The sequence below is a fragment of the Lepidochelys olivacea genome (genome assembly GCF_965140295.1).
Source record: "Lepidochelys olivacea isolate rLepOli2 genome assembly, chromosome: 1".
Lineage (NCBI taxonomy): Eukaryota > Metazoa > Chordata > Testudines > Cheloniidae > Lepidochelys > Lepidochelys olivacea.
The window spans coordinates 234,856,008-234,873,304 of NC_140411.1; the positions used below are offsets into that span (position 1 = coordinate 234,856,008).

General features: G+C 40.8%; 1 protein-coding gene across 17 annotated transcripts in view; it reads right to left on the minus strand.

The window, feature by feature from the left end:
• Positions 1 to 341: 341 nt before the first annotated feature.
• The window catches only part of SOX5 (SRY-box transcription factor 5), a 422,522-nt gene continuing 405,566 nt past the window's right edge, over positions 342 to 17,297 (minus strand). For all 17 annotated transcript variants that reach the window (XM_084642767.1, XM_084642768.1, XM_084642765.1 and 14 more), the window contains 2 exons: positions 9,987 to 10,203; positions 342 to 5,691 (listed from right to left, as the gene is read on the minus strand). In XM_084642767.1, the coding sequence (XP_084498893.1) occupies positions 5,388 to 5,691; positions 9,987 to 10,203 (521 nt within the window). In that variant the 3' untranslated portion in view covers positions 342 to 5,387. The remainder of the gene's footprint in view (positions 5,692 to 9,986; positions 10,204 to 17,297) is intronic.

A 17,297-nucleotide genomic window follows, 5' to 3' on the forward strand; every position in this document is an offset into this window, starting at 1 on the left:
CTATACTTATAAATTAGCAAAACTAAATCAATGTATGGTTTAGAGTTGGGCTTGAACCAAAACTCTGATCCAAGCAGCCCCACATATACAGCGGCCAGTATCTGGATCCATATCAGTACTTTGGAAGTCGTTCCTGTCTGCATGTGGCCTGAATAAGATCTCTGGGTCCAAATTTTTCTCCTGACATTTCAGTGGCATTACACCAGGAACGATTTTGGCCCCTGGCATTTGTACAACCTTGAGTAATGGGATTTAAATGTTTTGTATCTTGTTTTATTCGTCTGATAACAAAACTAAACAGCACCCAATGGCTGTAAGAAGTGGGAAACAGAAACACAGTATAAGTAAAGAACACATTTGCTGTTTTTATTGGTGCCTTGTAGGGCAATAATACTGAAAAAAGGGGAATGCAAAAAAACCCAGCATGGTGGTAACCCACATCTTAAAGAGTACATCAACTCCTGGTTTTTTAATTTATTGTGGCATGAATGATAACATAAAACCAAAACATGAAAATATACAACTTATATTACACTATGTGTTATGAACAAAATATAAATCTATAACTCTATGTTATATTTACATAATTATTTCTTTTATTAAATTTCAAGTGAGATGGTAGGTTGCACATACTTTGTTTTAAGCTCCAGGCATTTGATTGTCTCTATTTTCTTTTCTATTTTTCTTTTCACTTGTAAAATCCAAAATGTTAGAAGGAGGAAGAAGAGCTTTAGAGCCAATGGAGCTATATAAATACTGTTTCAGCAAACCAGTGACAAAAAACACTGGGGAGTAGAGAAATCAGTCAGTAGAAAAAACAAACTTGACATGTTCTTCAATCTGGGAAACTGACAAGTTAAGATAAAGTTGAAGAAAATGTAAATATAAACCAAGCTAAATATCCATCCCATGCCCTGTGAGTTGAGGATACACTTGGATCCACATCTAATGAATTACATACATTTCCTTGCAAAATTGAAGATGGGATTCTATCAAGAAGTGGGCAGACAAAATATTTCATATTTGATAAACCATGCCCTTAAACATATGATATATTATGCAGTTGCGATTAATTTTAGCGGCTAAATTCTTGCTAAGTGAGGTCTATGTTGCCACTGTGTGTAATTATTTTTGATGTTACAAACGTAATGTCAGAGTCTTCTTCAGCGACAATAACAGCTCATCTCTTTGGATTAAAAAAGAAAAAGCTTTGAAAATGTGCTGTAAAAAGGTTAAAGACAATTTACTTTTTAAAAAAATGATTTAATTAAAGAAAGAGTCTACTGCAGAAACCAAATCTTTGAAATAATGTCTATGCAGAAAGAATTTCTTCCATATGCATTTGTAATAAGAGGATTTTGTTACAAAACTAATTAAATTCTATAATAGTAGCTAGTGTTCTTTTCTGGGGGCCTGATTAATATAGCGGAACGGTTAAATAAAGATGTTAAATGCACTTAAAAATCCTATTTTACTAATATAAGGCATGAATAAATTCAGAAAGAATTATGTGTTATTTCATTGAGCTTACCAGTCAGTCCCTCCATTTTTTTTTCTTTTGACCCTCTTTTCCCCACTGCTGGTATTACTCTCTGAGAAGTTTGAGACACACTGGAGTAAGAAGCTGCCCTGATTTCTGAGGAAATGAAATGTGTGACCAACACAAAAGTTCTAACAAGAAGATCATCATTATATAGATTCCCAGGAAAGGGGCGAGCTTGGCCCACATATATGCTAGGCTTTTTGTGCAATTTTAGGTTAATACTATCCTAATCTGTTCTAACCTGGTCGTTCTCGGAGCCATAAGGACACAAAACCCAGGAAAAGAAAGAAACAAGACAAGAACTTCTTTTATAGTTTTTTTAAAAAGGGCCTCTATTTCAAACATGGGTGTTTTAATACTATAGGACATATGGGCGCTCTGATCCAGCAAAATACTTAAGCACATGCTTTGTGGGGCTGTATCAGTTTCAACATCGAAATCCAGGGTCTTTAGCAAGCTACCCAGGTTTGAAAATTTGACCCAAGCCCTAAGTCCTAGCATAGTCTCTCAGGTATAGGTTGGGTTGCAATAAAGTCAGCATTTTTTTTTCTTTTTTTAGCATTCGTTCTGAGACTCAGTCAAAGACAACACAGAATGTAAAGCACAGCCCCATCTCCCACTCCTCCCCAAAAAGGAATTCTGTCACATCACTCATTATGAGGAATAGCGCTTAGTCCTCCAGCCCTTACAAGTGCTCCTAATTCACGCGACTAGGCCCATTGGCTTAAACAGGGCTACTCCCATGAGTGAGGCCTTGAGTATCAAGCTCATAGCTTTTTTGGGTGAAATGCTAGTCCAATCGAAGTCTAAGGCAAAACTCCCATTGACTTCAATGAGGCCAGAATTTCACCATGCCTGCCTTGGTGGCACCTACCTGGAGCTAAAACAAAGTATTCTCGTAGCCCGAAGTCACATAATTAAACCAGAGCATCTCTATAACATGGTGGAAATCAAGCAACCAGCAAATGTGAGGTGAATCCACAAGAGTCAGAAATAATTTGTTCACAAAGACAGGGAACAAATTAAAAAAAAAAGAAGCAAATATCTGTTTTCACATTGTACATAAGAATGATATAAAAACAATTGTCTATTTTTTTTCTTCTTATCCAAACAGAGTGCTTAAAAAAATTGGCTCTTGATGACTGGTGTAATTAAATAACTAAAATGAGTGATGAGAGAGCAGAAGTTAATTAAGATTGAAAACAACACTTCCATTAATTCACTCCATCATAATAAACATCAGAAGTTGACATGACTGGGGCCAAAATTAAAATGAAGAAATAAGAATGGGGGTGAGCATGGGAAGAAGTGAGTTTTTATATGTCTATATAAAAAAGCGGGGTTGGGCAGCAATTTTAAATATCTCAACAGCTTCATTTGCTGCACTGCCAAATCAGAACAGAATAAAATAAGGTAGAAAAAAGGGAAATAAATTATACATAATTTACTAATCTGGGAACAGCTGACCATTATTATTATTATTATTATTATTATTATAATTACCATTACAACACTAGCAAGAAGAGGCAGTTCAAATGAAAAAAAAATACAGTCATCAAATACAAACAAAACCAATAAAACCCTCTGACGTGGAGGATGTGATCAGCTACTCCAAGCGTAACCCCAGAGCAAGTCTTCTGAAAGCGAGAAAAAGTGAAAAGAATTTTTGATGCAGAGGTGGAAATCGAAAAGGGGAAATAAAGAAAAGGGAGGGAGAAAAAAAGATGGCATGGGGTGAAGCTATCACACATCCAAACCGCTCATTGGAGTATTGTCCTAACTCTTAAATGGCATTTGTTTGTTTGTCATTTGCTTTGCACAAGGTCTTGAGAAGGAGCTTTATTTTACACTTCAAGTGGTATGTCTTCAGGGCAAAGTAAGGCCATGATCCTGCAATTGGATCTGTGAGGACTGACAGGGTCAGGGCCCTGAATCTACTGGTGAGTATTGTGGGCTGGATCCTGCAAATGCGTGTAGTCCTTACTCACATGAGACGTTCCCGTGATGCTGATGATGAGCGTCTTCCTGTGAGTAAGGATCTGTAGGATGGTGCCCTATGTTCACAAACTGTGCCTCAATGGAAAGCTTTTTTCTGTAACATGAGACTGCACTTCCTAGGATAGAGCTGCTGTTGGAAATCATAGGTATCATTCTCGTGCTAGGGTTAGGTAATGCTGCTGCCTGCTATCTCACCACATGAAACTGGGCGCACTCTTCTTAGAGGAGGATCAGAGTCAGGCACCAAAGGATGCTTTGTGTCACTTTGAAACAAAGCAGAATTTTCAGTTAGGTTGCTGAAAATACCGTGGGCTAAATTCTGCCCAGGGTTATATGTGTGCAAAGCCACTGTCTCAAACGTGCATGCCCATGTGTAAACAGCACAGAATTTACAGGTGAGATGACTGAGGCAAGGAGGTCTAGAACAACATTACAAATATCGGTTAGAGCTTGAGGGAATTTATTTATTTTCCTGGTCTCCAACCCTTTTGGAACCTCAAAGACTCAGGATTTTGCTGCCCATAGTGGATGGGGGAATTGCTTCATTGTTATTTTTGTTCTTTCTCCTTGCACAGACATCCCACTGATGCCCGTGGGTGTTCCAAGTAGGTAGAGAGAGCAGAGTCTCAGCCAAGATCTGCCTTATGGATCAGAGATCAGCCCCAGATTCATCCATTTTGGCTCATTCTAGAGGTTAGTACTTCCAATTTGCCTACCCTGTTCTAACAACGGTCATTTTTTATGTTGCCATTTGAAGTATAAATTAAAAGCAAAGGCTCCTTACAGACCAAGTTGTTTGGAGGATGTGGGATTTCATCCTGAATATGATTTTTGCTCACAATGGTCCAATATTATTCTTATTAGTACCATAAACACACACACACAAAAATCCAAGATCATAAAATATTTTTCTCTAAATTTTCTTATGTCTCTCTCACTTTCACCTGAGAACGGCACCTACAGTTTCCTTTAAAAAAGAAAAGAAAAGAAAACAAAGTCTAATCTCACCAGCTGCTGGTATATCAGGTTCTTCGAGGGATTGTCTAAGACATAATAACACTGTCCTAACTTAAGACAGAACAAGAAACAAAAGCGACCAACCGGAAAAATAAAATTGAACTAGTTCAGCGCTTTAGTACAAATTTGGCACTTGCTCAAAGACTCGGTGTGGTGTGCAACTGATGAAGAGAAGTCCTCTCGAGAAAGGAAATTGCTTGTTGGGGTTTACAGAAACAGACTCCCCACTCCCTTCCCCACCATACACACACATGCGTGCCGCCAACCCTAAATATTCAAAGGAGAAGGGAAAAGGAGGAGGAGGAGGAGGAGGCAGAGGGGTAAAAGGAATTGTCTTTTTTTTTTTTTCCTGTCAGGTGCATTACCAAAAAAAAAAAATTTACTTCTCTTTAAACTGTAGCACAAAACAACAAAACACATTCACAAGCCACTTGTTGGCACTGTGTACCTGAGTGAGAATTTCTAGAACATTGTAGAACAAACAGCCATAGAGTTTATTTGAAAAAAAAAATAATCAAAGGTCGACGGGTAAGACTTCAGTGCTTGGGTATAGCAGCTGAATTACTGGCATTATTTTACCCATAGCTTATTTCATTCTTTTGTTGTTGTTACCATCATTGTTTCCTTTCTTCTGGGCCTTTTTTTTTAAAATGCAGGCTGATGTCTATTAGTCAGCTGATGTCCCAACTAGTTAAGACTAACAGTTAAAGTAACAGTCAGTGTATGAGAAAGTTAATGTGCTTGGCCACTGGTAAGGATAAACCAGGTGGGGCTTTTTTTTTTTTTCCTCCTTGAAGTCCTGTAAGGTCACGCAATATTTGGACCCTTATCAGTTGGCTTGTCCTGCAATGTGATTTTCACTGTCACTGCCGTAGTCCACATCAGGGTCGTCCTCTTCTTCATCGTACTCATCGTAGATTTCTCCATTGATGTCACTGGCCTGCATCTCCTCTTTGATGTGCGGCTCCTCGCCTTTGATGCCATAAGTGCTCTGGATGACAGGCATCCCGGGCTCTGGGCTGCTGGACACACTTGAGTGCTCTGATGGCAGATGGGGGGAGGGCATTCCTGCCATGGCGATGGCTCCTGGGTAGACTACACCAGTGGTGGCGATAGGAATCTGTGCTTGTTGCCTGTCATTGAAAAATAACAGGACATTTAAATACAAGCAGGAGCAAAGAGAGAGCTTAGCAGGATAGCCTATAAAGTCACAAGGACTATCATTATTGGGCTTGGTGGGCCACCCCTAATCTTCCAAGCTTTGACACTTGATCTTATGACTAATGTTAGGCCTGAACCAAATCACTGATTCAAGCACCACCAAACTTCAGAGATGTTTGATCTGTATCTGAACTCTGGAGCTTGCCTAAGGTGCAAGGTTCCTTACTGGGTGAATGAGATGTCTATGAGCTCACAGCCAATGACAAACATCCTGCCACCCATGGTCCAATGATTAAAAAAGACTTCCCCTCCCCCCACCCCCCCAAAATAAAAAAATTACGGAGTGCAACGAGGGCCAGAAAGAAACAGCAAGGTTTTGCTGGCAGGAGACAGGTGGTGGTGGGAGTTCCTGAGGAAGTCTATTGGTAGCATGGGGAAAAGGAACAGGCTTCCATCTGAAAGCCTGACATAGGCTAGGAACATGGAGTTTATTTAGAAACCTGATGGCTTGTAGGGAGGGGCACAAGGCCTTCTGGGACCCATGTGGGACTGTGGGTGATCCCCAGGACCTCCAATGTCCACAGGGAGGTGGGTGAGGAGAAGAGGGATCATTTAGTGATCGGGATGGACAACTCCCTGGAACAGTGAGAAATATTGGTGAAAAGTAGATCCTCTCAGGGATGGCAGATAAAACTAGAAAAAGCCAGACTTAGACATACATTGTTTTAAAATAAATAGAGCAACAGCAGTGTTTGATAAAAATCTTCTATAGGACATTTAAGCCTTGGAAACATGTACAAGGTAGTGAAAGCAGAATTATTTCAGGCCATCAAAATTCCTTTCCATGTAGAACACTAGCTGTGTTGCACCAGAGTTTATTTCCCTGAGAAGCTCCAGGGTCCCAGCAAGCCTAGAGGTTTAAAATTCATGCTCCTTTTGTTTCCTTGCTGCATGAAGTAATTCCATTGCAGTAATACCCTTCAGTACATGCTGCATATTGTAATGTCATCAGTGGTGTGTCCATCTGTACTGAAAAGCCTAGCCACAGGAGACAGGGTGGAATCTCTTGAGATGAACATTTTTAATTAAGAGTGAAACCATCCCCTGTTCCTGAGCCTGACTGTTCACTGACTGCCCAGTAAGCTTTGCACAGCAATCCCGAAAGACTAAGCAGTCCCAAGCATCTGAACATTTATTTGGAATTATTTGCCACATTTTTAACGTACTTGCTTGTTGCTGTCCTAGGGAAGCCTGCTCACTTCCTTATTTCAAGAACAATATAGTTGCCTCAACTAAGGGCTTAGCCTGTAAATAGGGAGAACATATATTTTGCTTTTACTCTTAATTCAACAGAAAGACCTAGCATTTCTGCAACTAGAATTATTCAGTGTTTTTAAATGGCTTTTAATAATAGGAACACTTTGCACTAAGATGGTGCCTCTCATAGGCCAAACGTTTGTTGAGTTTCACAGTTCTTCTGTAATGTCACTTGCATTCCATAATTGAAGAATAATATCTGCCACTCCTATAGCGCCTTCCATCAGAGGATCTCAAAGCTCTTTATAGCCACTGATGTGTTAAGGTTCGTGATGGCCCTATAAAGTAAGCATTTTTAGCCCCCTTTTAAAGATGAGGAGGCTGACAGAGATTAAGGGTCCGATTTTTCAAGAGAGCCAAGTCCCAACTATTATGACACTTACGGACAGACTTTCAAAACTCTTGAAAACCTGGCCATTTATTTTGGTGCCTAAATCGTTTAAAAATCTGGCCCTAAATGACTTGCACCAGGTCCTGCAGTGAATCAGGAGCAAAGCCAGGAACAGAATCTGACTCCCAGGATCAAATACTGATTGAAGTCAATGGGAGTTTTACCACTGACTTCAGTGGAACCTAGATTTCAAACACAGCCCCCCTCCCCAGTCCCTGCTCTAAATTCTAGACAAACTATCTCCAGAATGTCTTGTTTTCAGATAGGGTTCAGATTCAGATTCATCTGGAAAGTTAAATAATAATACTAAAAACATTGCAAGATTAGTTTAAAAAAATTGTAAAGCCCTGCATGTCAGCGAGATAAGCAGTATTTGGGGGGCTCTCTTGCCACCTATTCTTTCTCAGAAAGACCCTCCCCCCTCTTTTTTCTAATCTCTTGATGCCGAATGTTGGCTGACTTCCCTATGTTTGTTTCAGTGCTTACTAGTCGGATCACTGAACCTGCCAGCACCACAGGGTTAAGCAGCTCAAATTTCTCTGTTGAGCTGCTTATTATAACAGTGTACACGGTAACTGTTCAAAACACTGTCTAAGGACACTTACCAGTAACTGGGACACTATTTTCCCCTTTACTGCTATTCATACCCATTAACTAGACCCGGTTCTGGTACAATAAAAAAAACATTCCTTTTTCACCCCAAAAGGGAAACAGAGCCCAGATTCCAATTTTTTTAAGGCTAGTTGACTTTTTTTTTAAACAAAAACAATCTTTTTTTGTGTAGCTCTGTGTTTCCTGGACCACATGGGGAAATATCACAAGAACATCTGTCCTTGCAATACTTCTCACCTATCTGTAGCCAAAACCAAACAGTAGTTGCAGAAGGAACCTTCCAGGTGGGTTTCTATATCAAAAAGCAGAGAAGTAAGTCTGGACAAACATGCAAACCTTTGGATATTTTGCTGAACCAATCCTCTTGAGATTTGAACCCCCTCACTAGCTTTCAGCTTACCACCGAGCAAAAGTGTCTCTGGCACCGCTAATGCCCTTGGACTGAAGTAATCTCATCATCTGACCAATGTGAGCTGGCTGAGGATGTTTTATGCCTCTATCCTCACTGACCTTACTAGCAAGGCTCAACCTGCCATGGGCTGTGGTCTTCAGTAGCATTGCTGAGTAATCTTTTAGCCGACCTGTTGCCGAACCCCTTGAATGTGAGCTAGTGTTTCTGGCCTTGGGAGCTATAGGCACTATCAACAGATTAATTCATATAGATTCTGTAAAACCCCATAATGATTAATACTTAGCACATCTGTGGTGCATTTCATCCAAAGATGTGGTCAAAACGGGCAAGTATCATTATCTCTATATTACAGATGGGGAAACTGAAGCCCAGTTGGCCAAAATTAAATAGCAAAGCCATGAACAGATCTCCTGACTTCCAGGTCACAGCTATATGGACCACATGGCCTTTAAATATGAGCTTCATATTAGTTAGTGTGATGGGGTGTATCGGCCCTCTGCTGGAGGTCTTACAGTCCTGCCACACCCCGCCTTTGGAAAAGGAACAGTGAATGTGGGTCCTCCAGGCCTGCCTAGAAATGCTGCAGAGCAGCAGCCAATCAGAGCACAGCAGGCTCAGATAAAAAGAGCTGCAGGGGCTGAGCAGGTCAGTGGCTGCCTGGGACCAGAAGGAGGACAGGAAGGTTGCAAAACTCCACAGGTAAAGAGGCCTGGGAAGGACTGTACTCAAGCAGGGAAAAGACAGAGAACCCTGAGATCAGGGTGAAGAGGAAGGGGTTACATGGGAATTGGCCCAGGGAATAGCAGCAGCACCAGAGTTAAAGGAAGCAGCACATGGCTGCTATTTGTAGGGTCCCTGGATTGGGACCCGGAGCAGTCAGCGGGCCTAGGTTCCCCCCACCGGCCACTGGAAAAGTGGCCTAAGCCCCATGGAGAGGATAAGACTCTGCATTAAAAGCTTAAGAAAGGGGCTGGGAATTTAAATAGGCCCCGTGATGGGCTGAAGACCCTGAAGTGGACAACCATATGTTAAACTTTATTACCCCGGGAAGGGGACTGGAATTAAGGAGTAAGCTGGCTGGACAGCTGGGATACCACAGAACCACTGAGAACAAAGAGTCTCCAGGGAGAAAGCGCTGGGGGCACTGATCTATACCAGGCTAGGAACAGATTTAAAGCTAGCCCAGAAAGGCCGAGAATTGAGCCCCAAAGGCAGGGCTGCAGATATCAACCAGAGCAAGTGAAAGGCCCTGCTGGAGTTTTGTTACCCTGGAAGGGGTTTGTTTGTTCGTTCACATATTGACTGTGTGTGACCTGGCTGGAGGGCTGGGCCACAGAAAACCCACCTGACGAGGTTAACAGCTGTCGGGGCATCGGAAGCCAAGAGAGAGGGAGTGCAGGTTCACACCCAGCCGACAAGAGGCACTCCTCCGTCATAGTTAGCAACACATTATTTACCTCATAATAAAATCTGAAGTTTACAGCTCTGAAACAAGGACAATTTCTACTGAAATAAAAGAGATGACAGGCCCATACCCAACATTAAAATACTGCCTCATCTCTTGTCGCCTGTTGCGCATGATTGCCTTGTACTCGCCGATCCGCAATTTTTTGCCATCCACAAGACAGGTGCGCTTCGGCCTGGGCTTGTATTTATAGTCTGGGTATTTCTCCAGGTGTTGCTTGCTGAGTCGGGCCTGCTCCTCATAGTATGGCTGCTTCTCTAGGTTTGTCATAGCTTTCCAGCGAGATCCTGTCACAAGAAGAATGAGAAATGAGAACCCTGCCCCTTTCCCATTCAGAGAAGGACAAATAAGCAGGTCATTAAGAACAAGATCCCCCCGTTCCTATGGCTTTGGGCTGTGAAACAGTCAGCGCTTTCAGATGGGGAGGGTCACAGCTAGTTTTTATTTGGCCTGTAAACCTCCCAGGTATGCCCATGTGGTGCAGGTAGCTTTGTATGTGGCATTCTTTTATGGACACTGCTGCCACACTGTCTTTTAGATGAGACATAACCCCAACGTCCTGACCACAGTCATTATTAAACATCCCTGACACTTTGTAAAAGTAGGTTGCGAATCCCAATGGCTTGGGCAAAGTCCCATTCAGCTGTTTGGATTCTAGTCTGCCTGTGTTGCTCTGTGGTTTCATTTAAGCATGGTACTCGTCTCCACTTCCTGTTCTAAAGTTCCTGTGTGCTGTGAACTAGCTGCTGCATTCCACCCTGGGCTGGATTAAAATATAGGGACGCTAGGGCCTTGATTCCTAACGTCAGGCTTACATCAAAGTCTAAGCTTTCATTGTTTTAAACAAGTATCTTTCTAGCTTTCACGGTTGTAATAAAAAGCTTGAAAACATGAACTGAGCATAGCCAATGTGCTGAATTCTGCCCGAGTCTTCAGAGAGCCTGAAACAATAGCTTTGAGAGATAGGAATTGTGTAGTGCATCCCAGTGAAGTGTTAACTCGAAAACCCTCTACAGTGGGAAGTCGTGCCAACTCCAGCCCAACAGAGGACTCTGTATGTAGCAGGAGGTGAAGAATGAAGTGGGCCTGGCTCACCTGTTACAGAAATACAAGTAGCTTTGAGAGGGCTCCCCTGCTTCTACCCCTGCCTCTCTGGGGCCAGAACAGACACCTGCTGCTACTCTTGGGGTGAGGTGGGATGCGGGAAAAGAAAGGGCCATGCCTTTGCCTTTCCTTATCTGGGAAGGAAGTCCCCTGCCATCACCACATCATTTGGGGTCAGGGTTATGGTGTGGGGCTGTGGCACAGGGACCCTCATATTGTGGTGTGACTAGGGCCCTACATTGCTCCCATTCAAGCCTGGTACAACGGCTTCTGAGGTAGAATTCCAGTGAAGAGAGGAGTAGTTCCCATATATTCCCATAAAGTACCAAGCTAGAGTCTGGTTCTTTGGGATGAAAGATCCTATTTAAGTGTAAGGGAGGAGCTCTCAACCTTTCCAGATGACTGTACCTCTTTCAGTAGTCTGATTTGTCTTGCGTTCCACTAAGTTACACCTGCTTAAAAACTACTTGCTTACAAAATCAGACACAAAAATACAACAGTATCACAGCACACTTATTAAAAAATGGGTTACTTTCTCATTTTCACCATATAATTATAAAATAAATCAATTGGAATATAAATATTTTACTTACCGTTCAGTGTATAGTACATAGAGCAGTATAAACAAGTCATTGTATGAAATTTTAGTTTGCACTGACTTCGCTAGTGCTTTTTATGTAGTCTGTTGTAAAACTAGGCAAATATCTAGATGAGTTGATGTATCCCCTTGAAGACCTCTACATACCCCCCGGGAAACACATACCCCTGATTGAGAACCACTGGTACAAGGTATTATTAAAAAGAATCCAGAGGTGCAAAAGAGTTGTTCCCATGTGACAAATTAGCAGTTGGAGACAGAGCATTAATATACAATATTTTGATAACTACTGTTTAAATTAAAATATTCCCGCTGCATTGGGATGATCCTTAACTTTTGCTCTGTGCTGCTGTGTATATACTGGGTGAATAGTGGAAAAAATGAGTATTTTTATTTAAAAATGTCCCATGACATTTATAAAGTGAAAAATTAAAAACAAAACAAACAAAAAAAACCCTAACAGATAATGCCTGAAAAAATGCAGCAAGATACCCTGAATAAAATATTCTTTGGGAATTATTCAATGAACTCTAGGATTGCTTCAGGACAAGATCCATTCCACGCAACATTATGGACCAAACTGTGAAATATATGACCCAGAAGGAGAAACTGGTTGGAAAATAGTCCATTTTCCTACTGGAAATAAGTCCGCATAATTTCTCAACATAACAGGTTTAGAATGTTATATTTGACTTACAGTACTTTCCTTCTTTGTTACTCATTCTCTACTTAGCTCATGCTATTACTCATAGTGTTCTTAGCTCACTCTGCTCCCAAAACTGTCTTTTCAATATAAAAAAAGCACAGTTCTCTCTTCCTTAAGAAGGAAACAGTCTGATTCCTTCAGGAAAGTTCCCTTGGGAAGACAGAGCCCACTGGCTGACATCAGTTTTCTCAGTGCTCTGCTTTGTTGAAGCTTCATTTCGAACTCCAGTATGGGTTTCTGTAATGAAAGACTAATAGGCTGGGTACAGAATACTGATCCTACGTCACATCTAGTGGTAACTGACCTAAGGGGAAATGTCTACTCTGAAGGGAGCAATGAAAAATCATCCCTTAGTACAATTAGTGTGGAGTCAATCATGTACCCTTTTACTGCAATATATAAAGGAGCATGGAAAGCAGCTTGGTGGTCTCCTGAAGAGAAGAGTCATTTCCTAGTGGTTATAGCCAGGAAAGTGTCATTCAATAGCTACCTCTTTCCCACTGACTGCCAGATCCTGACCAGGTTAGCTGACACAGTGATAAACAGCTGGGAACTGCCAGAACCTGATCCACCCATGCAGCTGACCCAAGGGAAGCCTGTGTGGGAATATAGATGGGGCCTGAAATTGTTGGTGTTACACATTTGAGAATTAGGGCCAGATCCTGCAAATAGAGTTCTAGGGTGCCAAGATGTGGATCCATTTTCAGGATCTATCCCTTCTTCAGTATACTGGCTTCTCTAAAGTCTGAAGAAGTCACAAACTAAGGCTAAGTGAATCTAGAACCCGCAGGCCATAAACACCATTTGAGCACCTACTGGTTTAAAAATAATAGTTTATGCTGACAAAGAGTTTTCATTTATAAATAATAAAGCTGAAAACCTAAAAGACTTTTTGCTTCAAGTATGTTAAATATCAGAGAAGAGAAGGCACCACAGGCTATTTCAGACTCTCTGATAAGTGATGTGAAAGCATGTGCATGTGAGTTTAGTGGTAAAGGTGCATATGGACAGAGAATTGAAGGGGTCAAAGATCAAAAAACGTTTGTTAGGAAGGATACATACAAATCTCACCAATAGCTTGGCATTGCCACATGCAATTATTGGTGATCATCTGCACTTATATACGACTCCTAATGCTCTACGTATGAAATACCTTATGGTTATATAGAAGTTCTCCCCCCCACTCCATTAAGTATCTTGTATTTACAAAACCAATAAATACGTAAATATCGCAGCAGATACGTAATATATGCAGTATATATCACAAACTAAATTAATAGTCTGAATACCCCATAGTTACCACTGTTAGTTTTCGGAATAAATGGATCATAGAAAAACATAACAGAATAATGAACATAAGCCTTCATCCTGCAAAGACTTATGCACATGCTGAGCTGTATACACTGAATTCTCTGACAATGCAGGTTTGGAGCTATAGTGGTGTGTTTGTATTTAAATGAATATATCAAATAAAATCAGCCTTGTAAAATTCTGGTACAAATGTTATGTCAACACACCAAAGTTACTTAAACCATCTTTTACTGTGTTGACTGATGCCAGTAGCTCCAAGTCTCCAGTTGGATCTGGGAGGGCAGACCTTCGTGCATAAAGTTAAGCACATGCATAAATTTTTGTAGGCCTAGGGCCATAGGTACTGACATTTTCATCCATATCTCGATTTGTAATATTTATACATAAATGTCATTCATTATTTCCCCCCTTGCAAGCTGCAATCTCAATAGCACAAAAATCCTGGCAGCCTCACCTCTCTTCCTAGCAAATATTTAATAGCTGCCTCCTGCAGTGATATCTCCTATTACTGTGACTTTATTGTTTTTACAAAATATACTAAAGATCATTTACTAGAGTGTTTTGAAGTATCATAAATAATTAAAACTAAACTATGCTTGTCAAAATAAATAAAAAGCAGATTTTGTGATGAAGTATCCTTGATTTTCTGTTTATCGTTTTCATTTGCTTACTTACTAATATGCAAAATTTGGCACGCTGCCGCGGGTCTCAGTATGAAGTGTTCATGTTCTAAAATGTGTCTGTCTAATATACATAGATAAAGAATGAGAACAGATCTTTACGCCCGTGTGAGACCTGATGAAGTCAACGGGAGTATATGCAGATTTAGGGGTCTGCCTGCACAGGTCACATAGCACGATCAAACTACTGTCATCAATCAACACAATAAAGTTAGGTAAGTACATTTTTTGCTCGAACAGAATAGTTTCATGATAAGTTTTGCAAGGCTGATTTTATTGTGTGTGTGTATATAAATACCCACACAACACGAGATATCATGAGACTCATGACAAAACTGCAAGAATTGTCAACACTCCAATCCTGCTTTGGGATCTGTGCAGGCACATTGCTGCACCCACATGGAGCCCTGATGACAGCAGTGGTCATCTGCAGAGGTGTAGCAGTCTGCATGCACAGATCACCATACAGGCTCAGAGTCTACATCCATACAAACACATATATAGAGAGTAAAGGCAGAACTGGAAGTACCACATAGAGTTAAGATGCTGTTTTCAGTTGCTTATAACTCTGCAAAACTTTAAACATCCAGGCTGAAATTTTAGATGCTGGGTGTCTGCCTCAGGCTGATTTTTTGATTGATTGATAGACCTGTGGTTTTCAACCTTTTTTCACTTGCAGACCCTTAAAAATTTCAAATGAAGGTGCCGACGACCCCTTTGGAAACTTAGAAATAGTCTGCAGACACCAGGTTGAAAACCACTGATATACACACCTGCATTAGTGGACTGGAGATTTGGGAGGTAACTTCCTGTTTTACCTTTTATAAATCTCCGTATGTATATTGTAGATCTATTTCTAAAATTAATTTATATATATTTTAAAACATATCTAAGGAATAAATTATTAAAATTTAAGGGGATCCAGCAGACCAGTTATTTTTTAAACAGATTTCTTAACAATTTAATAAAAAACCTAATCTCCACAACTTCAAGTTGTAATGAACAGATGGATGCCAAACGTATGCACAGATGAATTTAGTGACAAATCCGTGTATCTAATTTTTATGCTTAAAACATAATACCATAGTGTCAAACATAATTCCTAGAGAATTCTAGTGCAGTGAAGTGCACTCCTCTCATTTCACTATAAAAATCACTCCGGCTCAGTGGCATCCCCATCTAAGCCGCTCTCAGTGACAGTGCTGCTCTGTGACCCCAATGTGTAGGCGCACTATTTAAAACATATACAGTAGTTGTGGCTTTTCACAAAGAGACCCAAACACCTGGTTGAGCTGTAGGTTTCTAGTTGCTCACCCTTCACCAGAGAGCTCCCTGCTGACTTCAAAAGACTGGCCTTTTGCAATTGAGGAAAGACCTTTGTAACGTTTCTGTCAAGAAAAAGGATATCAGGGCTTCCCTCTCTATTGCAGAGGAGGAAGGTTAAAAAAAAATTAAATGTGATGATGGAAAGGAAAAGAAACCACATCTCTTACTGCCTTCAAACATAGTTTCTTCCTCTATCTGGCAGCAAAACAGTATAGAGTTTGGAGTCAGCTATGTTGTCTGTCACCTCGACAAGATCTGTAATGAATTTGCACATTTTACTCCAACTACTGTATATCTAATCAGAAAAAGATGTCCCCATATCCCTCCTGATCTAGCGCCAAACAGTAAAAGGTGATTCCTTATGTTAACAATTTCAGCGGAATGGCTTATTAAAACCAGATTTTAGGGTATTATAAAATGCTTAGAAGCCCTTTAAAATGTCAACCAGAATCCCCAGAGACTGTGTAAAATGTCAGCCTAGCTGAAGTGCCTGTTTTAAGCGGAATGAATTAGCAGCCTGCTGTCGGAAGTTGTTATCCAAAACAATCAGTTAAGAGGGAAAACATCAAGCTCTCTTTGTACTTTCGATATGAAAAAGGCCATTCAGAATGATCTTTGTAGATTTTTGAAGCTGATTAAAAGGCAGGTTTAATCAGGCCTACTCTAAATTTATAGACAGACCAAAACTGTTACTGCCTCTGGACCCTAGTCTAATCACATCACACACCTGTAACTAGTCTAATTCCTTTTAACCAGTATACATTTATCTTACCACCAATTTAGCCTTCTTGTCCTGTTCCTCTAACTAATCTAATCAGCTTATGCCACCCTTTTAATCAAGGGATAAAGTTGTATCAGAACCAATATGTGCTGCCTCTCAAATCAATTTAATCTCATCTTTAATTCCACCCGGCTGCTACCCTATCATAATATCACTCTAACCAAGCTAACCTTATCTTCTAATACATCTGACCAATCTAACCTCAGCATAGTCACTAGCCGTATAACTAGTCAAGCCTTTTTAACATTGCCATTATATCCAATTAAATTTCTCATGCCATTCCAAAAACCAACCTGACCTTACTCGGGCAAATATTTTCATGCTCACACTTTTAGCCCCCCCCCCCCCCTTGCCTCCTATATAAAATGTATAATAGTGCAATGCTGTATCAGTAGAAAAGTGTAACATCTTAGATTTACTCACTGATAATTTCTTTTAGAAACATATGAGGGTAATTCATTGGCCTCTGTGAGCTTGATCCACAACAGGACTTAGGCACCTAAATCCCAGAATCAAGCCCCACTTGAATTCACAAAACCCCTGCTCAGCTGTCACCAAACCTGTAGGAGCCTAAAATCGTTGAGTGATTTTTTCCTGTATAAGTTGCCTAGGTGCCTGTGTTTCTGCCTCTGAGCATGCGTACTGCAGCCGTGACAGGCAACTGGATGCCTATGCCCCTGAGCGATTCACAAACTGGGGGAAGATAGGCATTCCTCTGCCTAACTCACTTGCAGGCCTGATTTGATAAGTGGCCTCAGACCTTGCTTGTCAGATTGAGCACCTATAGGCAAGCTTACATAAAATGGCAAGAGAAGGAGGACCTAGCTTATAGCCTAGTTTTTAGGTACTCACATGGGAGACGTCCAGTTCAAGTC